The sequence below is a fragment of the Drosophila gunungcola genome, assembly GCF_025200985.1.
Source record: "Drosophila gunungcola strain Sukarami chromosome 3L unlocalized genomic scaffold, Dgunungcola_SK_2 000002F, whole genome shotgun sequence".
Taxonomy (NCBI): Eukaryota; Metazoa; Arthropoda; class Insecta; order Diptera; family Drosophilidae; genus Drosophila; species Drosophila gunungcola.
This window is the reverse complement of record NW_026453178.1, coordinates 739,435-751,493: the sequence shown is the minus strand read 5'-3', so window position 1 is coordinate 751,493 and position 12,059 is coordinate 739,435. Positions and strand designations below refer to the sequence as shown.

General features: G+C 39.2%; 2 protein-coding genes across 4 annotated transcripts in view; both read left to right on the top strand.

The window, feature by feature from the left end:
* The window catches only part of LOC128257891 (connectin), a 154,190-nt gene that overhangs the window by 100,325 nt on the left and 41,806 nt on the right, over nt 1-12,059 (top strand). The gene's annotated exons all lie outside the window — the stretch shown is intronic.
* On the top strand, nt 7,484-8,288 carry LOC128257910 (ubiquitin-conjugating enzyme E2-18 kDa). Its single transcript, XM_052989161.1, has one exon. The coding sequence runs from the start codon at nt 7,600-7,602 to the stop codon at nt 8,140-8,142; it is 543 nt and encodes a 180-aa protein (XP_052845121.1). The 5' UTR covers nt 7,484-7,599; the 3' UTR covers nt 8,143-8,288.

Here is a 12,059-nt window from a genome sequence, read left to right as displayed (position 1 = left end):
CATCCTCTTCGTATATTTGCATAAAGTTGCCGAAAGTGAATTTGTTTTTTCCTCGGCTGCATTCCTAATTAGGCAGCTGCTGACCTTGGGGTGGGATTTCCAAGTGGGTGGCTGTCTGTTTTCTGGGACCGCTGCAGCTGTTCCCAGGCTAAAAATCACAGACAACACAAATCTGGGCTCAGTGCTTCGAAGTCCTTTGAGTGGAAGCGGCGGAAGACTCATAAAAATGGTGGCATTACGAGGATGTGGGCCGTGGCTCATCAATGATATTAAGCGTCCTTAATCCTTTTACTCGCCGCGCTTCACTTCATTCATTTGCCATGGCGACGCAAACATCGAGTACACTCTCCGGATAAAGGACATGGGTCCTGCACTTGTTGGAGCCCGTTGCGAATCTTTGTAACGCCTCGGATGGCTGCCGGATAAGCTGCACCCACTCTTCACACAGGAATACCAGCCTTTGTCCGCCCTTCGGTGGGTGCACTGGAAGAAAATACTACATTATAGCCCTACGTACACAGAAAGTAGTTAATCGTGAATATGTGTTAATAAATATGCACCTACAAAAATAAGTGTGTCTTGAAAATAATCTACAGGCAGTATTAATTCAATAACTATTAAGTTTAGTATTTAGTTTCATTTCTATACCGAATATTCTTAAACTATAGTCCAACCCTTATTTAAGACCACATAAGTTTTATTGTATCTAGTTGAGAAATATTCCATACCCAATAGTTTTAAGTCCGTGTAAGAATAGCTTAGTTTATATGACAATTTTTAGGGTGTGTTAAACATATTTCTCAAGTTATTTCATTTTTCAACTTCTGAATAAAATATAAATTTTGTTTCTTAAAACTATACTGAAGAAACTTCTGTGATAGTTCACTGTATTTCAAACATCAAAACACTATCTTTGTTGTTTTCTTAAAACGGAAACGAAAATGCTTCCTACTTAATTTCAAATCCATATTCCCTTTATGGAAATTTGTTTTTAAAATATTGAGTTGGCAGTTTTCTCCGTGTGCCCGAGTAGCTTCAGCCCCAGGCACTCATAACTTTGGCGCGGCGCCTTTGGTGACGCGAATGCGTTTAGAAAAACTTTCTACAACTTTAAGCCGCTTAGCAGCTTTGCGCTCTCAGCACGCGCCCCTGACTTCGTCCTGCGATCCTTTTCCCAGGATTCATCTCCATTTCCACTTCCACTTCCATTTTCACAACCATCTCCAACTCACCAGACTACCCAGTTGCATTGGTCAGCGGCGCTGGTGGAAAATTCCGAAAATTTTCCTGGACGAAAGTAAGGCCATTAATTTTATTAAACTGGGTGGAAAACTTTGTTTACTTGTTTCCTCATGCACGTGGCAGAAAAAGCAACATAAGTAAGAGTGTGTAAAACCAATTATGAACATGTTTTCCACAGACTAACAAAAATCTCTCGATGAAACACAAAGTTACCAAAAATTAAATAAACTTATTGTTGTTTCTAGAGGAAAACACAAGTTTTGATAGCTGCAAATCGCAGGAATGAGTAATACATTTTTTTTTCTTTAAAGTTTTTAAAGAATAAGCATTAGGGAATAAAACAGGCTTAACTTAATATTGTCGTATCCCTTAAATTGGTAGAAGCGTATTCTCTTAAAAATACAAATTTATTGTGAAATAAGGTGACTATGGCATTAAAAGCAGATGGATCCTCAGATAAGGCTAGATATTTCAGTTTCCAAATTGCGATGAAATTCTATACAAGTTGCTAACAACCAACGGAGTATTTATCGAATTTCCAAACAACCTTTTTATATATCGAATTAAAGTTGTGCATTCCTGATGAGTTCAAGAAGTTGAGAACTTAATTGCTCAAAAGTTAGACACCAGCGCCAGCCCAAGCTCCAGCGCCTCCCAAAGTGTGCATAACAACAACAAATAACAAACAACAAACAACACACACATCTGATTGCTATCCTTTTGGTGGGTGTATTTATGTGTGTGCGTGTGTGTGTGAGTGTGTGTGGTCCAAGGGAGAATTCTACAGATGCCGCGCATTGTTCGGGGGCAACCTTTTTTCGGGCCCTTTGATTTATTGGCATCCCCGGGCCAACGCCTTAAATATTTCTGCCCCCATCCACCTTCCACATCCCCTCGCAAAATCACCGAGGGTTGGTTGAATGCTTTGACCAGTTGCTCGGATGATTCCTTGCCCCCATTCGATGCGGTTCTGTTTGGCTTGGATTGGTTTCGTTTGGTTTGGTTTGGTTCAGTTCGGTTCGTTTGGCTATCCAAATCACGCTTATTGAATTTCATTTCTATCCTCGCTTTCTGTTCTTTTTTGTTGCGTTATTAATGGGCCATTCCCCATTCCAGCGCGATTAAAGCAAAACTTTGGGTGTGCTGTCAAAAGAAATATTTTAAATCATTTTCGGACCCAAAGAAAATCCCATCGTGGCCCATATATAATAATTTTGCCACTCAAGGCAGATGTGTTTTATTAAACATTTTCCGATAAGCAGGCTGCAGTGCATAAGCAGCGATTTATTTATTTTCCTTTTAGGCTTTGCTTTGATGTTTTTGCTGTCTATCAGAAGTATTACTCCCGTTTAAAGTAAGTATTTTTGGTATATATCCAGTCGAGACCGCAACTTGTTTTGCAATTAAACGCGGCGCAAAACGGCAACTGCAACAGGTGCATGGCACGTATCACGTATACGACCCGTGGGCTTCGTGCATGTTTTATTTATGGGGAGTACCCCCTACCCCGTCCCATTTGAAATGGAATATAAGCAAATGAGCGAACAACGAACAACGAGCCAAGCGGCAGAAACCAAAAAAGCCTCAAGAAAATGACGTTGCACGCACACGACGTTGAAAAGTCATTAAGTACAAATGACGTTGCTCACTGCAAAAAAACCTTTCCAGAGGGGGAGGGGCGTGGCAGGGGGTCCGAGGCCAGGTTGGAGCCGTAATTGCAGCACGTTTGAGCACAGCTAACTGCATATTGAGTAATGCCCGCGAGCAAACGACAACGATGGCGTCGGGATTGGTAGAACGTTGCAAAAAGGGTTGAGAAAAAGGGGCCCGAAAGCTGGGTGGGGATTGGATTGCCGGCTGGGCTGTTGCAACGTTTGCCTTGCATTATTTATGACAAAGCGGGCACCAAATTAAGACCCACTGGAAACCAGGCAAGTCGAGCAGAAGTGCTCGAATCAGGGAAAACACGGCCGCACCATGGGGTATATTATTAATTTAAGGCTTGATTTATACATTTTAAGGGCGCTCTCTAAAATGGGCTTATAAAAACCCATAAGCAGTTGCGGGTATAATAATAAATTAAGTCTTAATTTTAAGTCTTGAGTGAGATGATCATTATTCAAAAAATTTTAAACATTGTTTTCCCGCAAATATATTTATGACTTCAACCAATATTTATTTATTTGCTTTTCATAAGTTTAATAATGCGTATATAAAAGTTCAAAAATTTATAATTTGCAGTGAAGTAATCAGAAAATGTACTATAAGTTTATATATATATGTTCTTTTTATATGCATACAATGTATATGCTTAATGTAATTATGTACAATATATCACATTAAAATGTATATGCTAAGTCCTTTAATGATACTTCAATTTAAAAAATAATCAATGATAATATTATAAAATAATTTTCTTAAAATATATTTTTCATAAATATTTGGTTATTCAAATACTTTAATCCTTAAGTCACATTTGAAAATCACCTATTAAATATTTCAAGAAATCAGTTCAAGTTTCCATCGGATACCTTTTCTGCAGCCCTGAAATTGAGGCTGTGCCTATTCTGCCATCCCGTGATCTCAGGATCTCAGGATGCAAGGAGCCGTGTGGCTTTGAGTGTGCGGTTGACTCTAGGTCCCTGTGCGTTCGAGTGCTGGCTTTTATTTACTTCGCGTAATTTAATATTGTGCCATGGCAACGATGACGGCCGTGTCGTGCAACCACTGAAAGCATAAATAATCTGTTGCACAGGGACACGGCGTGTGTGTGTATGCATGTCCTTTATTTTTTTTGATAAGTCCTGCTTAATTAATTTGTGCTTTAAGCAGCAATCGCCGTTTTGGGCAAATGTCAACTGGCGAATTGGGCAACTGACACTTGTCGATAAACCCCTGCACATCCCGCTGTCCGAATCAATTAAGAACCTTTCGCGTTAATCGCGCCATATATCAGGCTCGCTTTCTCTATCTCCATCTCTATCTATCCGCTGGCTATCCCGCTCTAATACCCCCGAGGGCCGTAAACGATACCCACCAGATATCTCGACAAAAGGGCCCGAAAAGGTCGATGACAGGCGGCGGCAGGGCAACAAAAGGGACAAATCAGCACGCGACATTTTTCGCGCATTGTTGCTGGTCCTGGTTATATACTTTTTTTTTTTTTTATTATTCGTGGGCTAATGAAGGACCAAAAAGAAGCAGGACAAAAGGCGTGAAAGTCAACGAAACCCGAAGCCAAAGTGTTAAAGTACGATAAAAAGATTAAAGTGCACAAACAAACACACGGACACACTGAGAGAAAGAGCAGCGACAGCTGTAACATTCGCAGGCAAATTGAGATAAAACATGAAAATACCCAAACAAAGACATACAGTATATATAGGGATAAAAAGGAAGCCTCTCAGCAGGCGCTAGGCAGATAGCTAATAGAAAATCGGATCAGATTAGTTTTAATGCGGCAACGGCTAATTTTTGGGTGATTTCTCATGGAAACGGGAACAAGAATTACTGGCAGCCCCTTTTAAATGTTTGGCGCCATCGCTCCAAAAGCCAACGAAGAGCTGTCAGCGGCAATACGACGGCAATGACAGCTAAACAAATGACACAAATGCGGTGGATGTCAGTATGGGGTGGGGTTTTTCGGGGTGGGGTGTTCTAGGCTGCCAAACCCACACACTCACACAGATGAGAGTATATGAGAGTATCCAGCAGTAAACTGCGAGCGTTGAACGCCGAGCGTCATCAACATTTCCGCTTCCGGCTGTTTATGCTAAAAGTATGGCGACGACAGCGACAACGCTACTGATGGCTGGGAAAAGCGATGGAGCGATGGCAGCATTTCCCACCCGCTGAGCTGTCAGACGCCTTGGCTGCTTTTTTTTTATTTCGTCCCTTCTGGACGAGGAGGCATCTATCATTCTGGCTGGGCTCGACTTTGGCCCAGAGTTTGGTTTGGCAGCTCCCGAATGCTAACGCTAACTAAGGGAGCCAAAACTACAGGAAACTATTGATTAGGCGGCAATCTGGCGGAGCAGCCACTGTGATTCTCGCCCAAAGATTAGCCATCGGAATTTCATTGGCCCTAATGGCCGTCAAGCACACTTGGGGCATCACAAAGTATGAGAGGCTTAGCGTTTGTCACTTAAACTTAACTAAAAGGAATTAAACAACATATTATGCCAATTTTTATTAAACGATTGTGCTCAAAAACATGTTAACTATATTATTATACATACATATATATATATATATATATATATTATATTATATAAGGTTAAATATTTAAGTGCTTCTCTCAAATTTTAGTAAAAATTTAAATGTAATATTTAAATAACAGCTTGATAATCAATTAAGACAATCCTACAAGCATTAATAAATCATTTATAAATAAGAAATACAAACAAATCTTTCTGGTCTACGACTTAGAATATATTTGTACATTTTAAGTTACTAAATGTCCAAGTATTGAATATTTACATCAATAAATTTAGATTGTTTTATTCGAAGAAATAGAAATAGCTTTTGAATTACAGTTCATACATATTTTTACTTACTCAAAAACTTGCTTCTGTTTATAGCAATACTTTTAACAGATTTTAAAAGTAATATGCTAAGAAATATCTTTTGAATCAAAGAGCGCTATCAAACAGGAATTAAGCAAATCTTAATTAAATGCGAAACAAATAAATCAAGGAAGCACTTCAAAGCTATCGCTGGCAGGAACCTCAGTGGCGCTCTGGCTTTGAAGCTGGTAGCCAACCAAACGGCAAAGGACATGACCAAGGAAGCGCCAGCTATCAATCACACTCTCCTGTGCTCACACACACACACACACACACAACAAGCTGATACACCCACTCACACACACGAAACCTCAAAGAGGGGGTGATGAAATAATTATGCTTAGCTGGCATTCCCGTTGCCATGGAGGTCCTTTCGGTTCGGGGGCCTTGGAGTGTCCTTTGGCGCTCTGGTTTCATTTACATGATGATGACATCTCTGCTTATAAATAATTACACACACGCACTGCGCCGTTGTCGCATACATTTTGATATTTAATTTTTATGTTTTTGTTATCTGCCAGGCAAAAGGTAAATATTCCGGCTTGTTCCTTTGCTTCCCTTTGCTGGCTGATTTTTACATATTTATGAGTGGTTCCCCCTCTTCCCCCGGGGGAATAAATCCCTGGCAGCAGTCCTGTCTTGTCCAACTAATTGAAAACTAAAATGTCAATGGCAATCTCATCATCCGGCAGTCAGGATCATTCTGTTCGACCAGACATGCCACTCACCAGTCGCTTGGAGCTATGAAAACTGCTCTATAAATTTGACGAAAGGAAAAAACCCTGCATTCTGGAATGATAAAGGCAACGATTTTTGCAACTTCAACGCGGCTAAGCACATAAAACGGCTTTTCATTCCGAGGGCCGGGAATTGTGTATGCCACATCGCTCCAGGCACCAGGCTCCAGTCCATAGCTTCTCCGACCATATAGCCTCAACTCCATCTTCCGACCGACCACGTTTGATCCTAATGTGCTGCTGTCAGAGCCTGTCGACGTCAGCCGGACCCTCGCCAGCTATTTCGGGGATTAATGTCAATGTGAAAGGATTTTTCCTATGCATTGGAACTCAACTAGCGCCCTTCTGGCTCCCTTGCTCTTGCTCCGTAGCACTTTCATTCACATTCACTCGAAGAAAGCATGGCGGATTCTATACATAATTTAAGCACTGTCGTCTGAAGAGCATTAGTATGCAATTTTGTAGCTAAAACTTCTGAAACCTATAACAATAAATTAAATAAATTTTAAATATATATTAAATCAAATAGGCTTATTAATATTTGTATTTATCACGAAAATCTTATATTGTATAGGTCTGTTGTGATAACGTAACTTTTGTATATTACTTTAAATTATACTTTCATGTATAGCTAACACATAGTCATTAGCATTAAAAAAATATATTAAATAAAACTTTTAAAATCGCACTAAATCAATTTTCAAATATGTGTTTAAACACATGTTTTCCGCAATAAATGTAGCATTAAGAATATTTTGTTTTAAGATTTAATAAAGAAGTAAGTAAATATTTTACCACCCAGTGAAAACTAGTAAATGAATGAAGAAAACTTAAACAAAACAGATTAATTAAGAATTTTACAAAATGTTTTAAATAAAAAACAAATGTAAAAACTATCTGAAAAGTCCTTGAATTTTTCCGAGTGTTTTGTTTCCGGATCTTAGTAGACGGGGCCAAAAACGTTAACAAAATCCAGCGGGTAACACGCACACTTTCATCCTGTAACACACGCAAACACCTAATCACACAAGGGGCAAAAACAAAAACAGGAAGCCATGGCCAAAAAGGAGGAGCTCCTCATGGACGGGCCCAAGCGGATGAACCTCGAGTTGGCCCTGATGCTGGAGGACAAGCAGAACCTGCAGTTCCGCAATCTGATGGTGGAGCCGAACAACATCTACAGGTGGACTGGATTACTGATGCCCGTAACTCCGCCCTACGACAAGGGTGCCTACAAGATGGAGATCGACTTTCCGCTGGACTATCCATTCAAGCCACCTCGCATCCACATAAACACACGGATGTATCATCTGAATGTGAACGAGCGGGGTCAGATATGTGTGCCCATCCTGGAGATCGAGCACTGGATTCCCACCACGCGAATTGATCAGGTGCTGCAGGTCCTGCTGGCCACCATTAATGATCCCCAGCCGGACAACGCCTGGCACGTGGAAATGGCCGGTGAGTACCGCAATGATCCGGTGCGGTTCTTCAAAATGGCCAATGCCTGGGTGGAGAAGTACAGTGAACACCGGCCCACCGAAGATGAACTGGCTAAGTTTGCCCGCAAGCGCAAGAAAATGATGTCAAAGGATTAAAAAATTGTTAAGTTGTAGATAATGCTGTAAAAAGCCACTTTAATGCCCTGCAGTCTTGAGTGATGTAATATGATTCAGTGAAATATATGTGTTTTTAAAGCCCCTAGTAAAATATAAGTGCCAGATGAAAATACAAACATTTATTATAAAAAGTAACAAATACATACCTTGCAAGATCATTATGAAAATATATTTGTATATGCAAATCATTACTGTAATTTTGTAATTATGATAGTTACTCATATTTTGTAATTAAGAAAGTTACACCAAATCGAAAATCTAACCATTGCACTCTTAACCAAGATCTCAGGAAAGTTAATGTTTTACAAGTTTTAGAAAATCATAATTGGAAAACGGTGTACTAACTTATTTAATTTGTATTGAAATTATAGAAAAAATAACAAAATTAAGTTTGTTATTTAGGCAAAGTGTATATAATAATATAAAAGCTTGTAGAATATTTGTAGCGTTTTTAAAGCTCTAAGCAAAGATTGCTCCAGATTATTAAGTTTCTTTATTGTTTATTTTATTCGCAAACTTTAAGTAGAAAACTTAGTTATGATCGTATTGCCATTTATTCCACCATTCCGAACTCTATTAAAATCGCATTTGCTTCTTGTATATAGCCCCAATCAACACCCATTTATCGATAAAGTATATCCGCCACCAATTGCTCGAAATTGAGTTGAGGGACTTTCTCGATTGAGTCCCCCACTGCGAGTCGTCTTAAATTGCTGGCGGAGCTTTTGTTTTGCCCCGCAAAACTCGCCCTCTTTTGAGGCCTGGTCGCAGTATATGACCATCTAATTGGAAGCGTACAGTGAGGACACTTGTGCTCCATCCAGCTGCGAGATAAATCATCCGCCTCGGCGTCAAACAAGGATACGGATAAGGATGGGGATGAGGATGCCCCACGCGGAGTCGCCCAGCGAGCGGGCGGCATTAGCTGCCAGTGTCATTGCCATTGTCAGCGGCATATCATCGTCCTCATCCGCATCCAGATCCGCATCCGCGTCATACTCCTCTGCATCATCCGCTACCATCATCATTGTCCTATTCCTATTCCTATTCGCATTCGCATTCGCATTTGGTTCCGCATCAGCGTCAAAGTCCTGCTGCTGAACCGCTGAAATCCGTGCTGTGTCCGGGGCCATATAAATTTCAGCGATGAATGAATCAACTTTACGAACATCGGGGACACATGTGACTTGCTTTACGGCGCTTCTCCTTCCCCATCCTTCACACTTCTGGCACTGAACAAAATTATCTTGCGTAAAACAAAAACATAAATCGAAGTTAAAAACTCGAGATCGTGGTTGGTTATAAATTTTCATCACATATCAAATAAAAACATTATTTAAAGTAGTTTTTTTTTCAATTACATTATTAGAATATTAATAGTATTTGTTATAGAAATATTGGAAAAAATCAAATTAATGTACTTATGTGTTTTAAGTGCATTTAATTGTAATTAAACAAACTTGCAGGACTTGGAAAGCAATAATAATAAACACATTAAAATCATCAGATGATTAAAAGTTTTTTATTGAAATACTTCAAATTTAAGTTATAAGTTTCTGAGTAAAGTATGCAGAACACTTGTAGTCCTTCGTAAATAATAATAGGAAGGAAATGAAATGTATTAAAATATAAATCTTAAAAATTTGAGGTACATCCATGGTATTTATATTATATAATATAATATAATATAATAATATGTATTTATTATATATGTCATACAAAAAACTTTTTTTTTGAAGTCTGTAAACGGATTTTTTTGGGGAATATAAACACACCAAATAACTTTTGTATTCTTCCTGTGTAAAATCTTATGTGTGTGCGTTTAATGTGCCTGTGTGTTTTGGGCAGTTCACTTGATATGCTCACTCGCCCTCTATCTGCATCCAAACTTGGACTTGTCAATGGCAGGAGTGGAAGTTGGGTGCTGGATTCGGGGATCTGGGATCTGGGATCTGGGGCTGGGCATCTGGAATATGGGTGGCCGGGTGATGGGTGATGGGAATAAGCTGCCACTATAATTACAGCAAAGGCCAAAGGCACACAGAGCCGGGCTAAAGATATTTGTATCTAGTTTCTTTACTGCTGGATTTACAGCCCAACCAGATAGAGTGTAGAATGAGGAGAGATGGAGGGGGAGGGGGGATGCCCAGATAACTGGTGTCCGGAGCAACCATTGTGAAGATGGATTACCATTGCGGCAGCGTCAACAGTTTTTCTATGTACGAGCATGATTGCGTGGGCGTGTGTCTTGTTAAAACGGCCAACTGATTATTATCACCTTCCGACTGGCAGGCCAGTCATTGACACCCATTGCTGTCCTCGTCCTTCAGCCGGGCCATCAAGTATCCGCGATGGTACACTTGGAAAATTATGACGAACTGAATATAAAATACATAGTTCATTACAGCCTTCAAACTAGATAATCTTACGCTTAGTAATTCATCCTATTATAAGGGTACAATTTATTTTACATATTCTGAGGCATACGTTATTAATTAAATAAATAAATTAAATAAATTAAATCAATAAAATTGGCGTCATTTAAAAGTTTTTATATTTAAAAAGTATTAACAAATTCAGTTGAAATGGGAAAAGCTGAAAGATTGTGTCGCACATATCGTGTTTATATAACAACCTTATCTGATTTTAACGTTGATTTCGGTGTAAATTTTTTTTAAATAAAAACGATTTTTAAAACCCAAATTAGAAACAATATTAAACGCATTATTTAACTATCTTGGAGTGAAATTTTCCTTAATATTTTTGTTTTCGGTACACTTGAGCGATGCTGAAGCTGAAACTTCTCTGACTCAGCCACGCCCACCGCCCCGAGTGGCGCCCTCTAGAGTCTGTCACTGGCAGAAGTCGTTTGCTGTTTGCTTTATTTCTATTTCTCTTTCTCCGTCTCCGTCTCCGACTCCTTCTCCATCTCCTTTCTCACTTTCTCCACCCCCACCCCCACTTCATCGTGCTCTGCGGCAATGAATCGCAGTTTTTGATTAGCTACAGACAGCTGAAAGGACGAAGGAGGGGAGGGGGTGGTAGCAAGGACGAATTATATAACCGTGGTAACCTCTGCAGAGTTTTTCTTTTGTTTTACATAATTCGGTCGCCACTTAATTACTGTTCTGTTTGCTACTTCGAAATTGGATTCCACATTTTTGGTTTTGAAATGGAAAGTTACCTGTACAATGTTAAATTAACTTTTTGTTACCATAAATATTAGTTATATTGCTTCATAAATTTATAATTTGTAATTCACAGAAGGTAAATAATTTCTAAACTTTAAACATATTTTATTTAACTACATTTTACTTTATTTGTTTTAAAATTAGCAATTCTTAAAGTGCAGTTAAATTGTATAAATTAAAGTAAATTTGTTTAATTTACTTTGTACAATTTGTGGCATTTAAAATGCAACAAAAACGGATTTAAGCCAAATGTAATAAAGCAGCATAAATTGTCGATCGATTTTGCATTTATTACGAAAGACGGCGGGTGGGCGGGGCTACAACAATTTACGACCTGCGACCCATAAAATATGCAGCTTATAAATTGCATAATTTATACAGGACCTCACACAGGATAGACAAACAAAGTCAGATTGAGATATGAGGTATTGTTAATTCATAAATGAACTCGGTTGGCTGCTGAGCCAAAAGTGCTTACAAGTAAATAAATGGTGCCACACCATGGATAAACTATAGTGCAGATATGGGTTCGAATGCAGGGCAGATGTAAATACATACGGATTCTCAGATAACTGCTGCGAAAGAGGGCTTAAGCGGTATGTGCAGATTTCTGCTTTTGTTTGCACTGCGGCGGTTTTCTGCCGTGCGCACTGCTTGTAAAACCAATAAAATCAATTAAAAGGCACTCAACATGCAAACAATTAT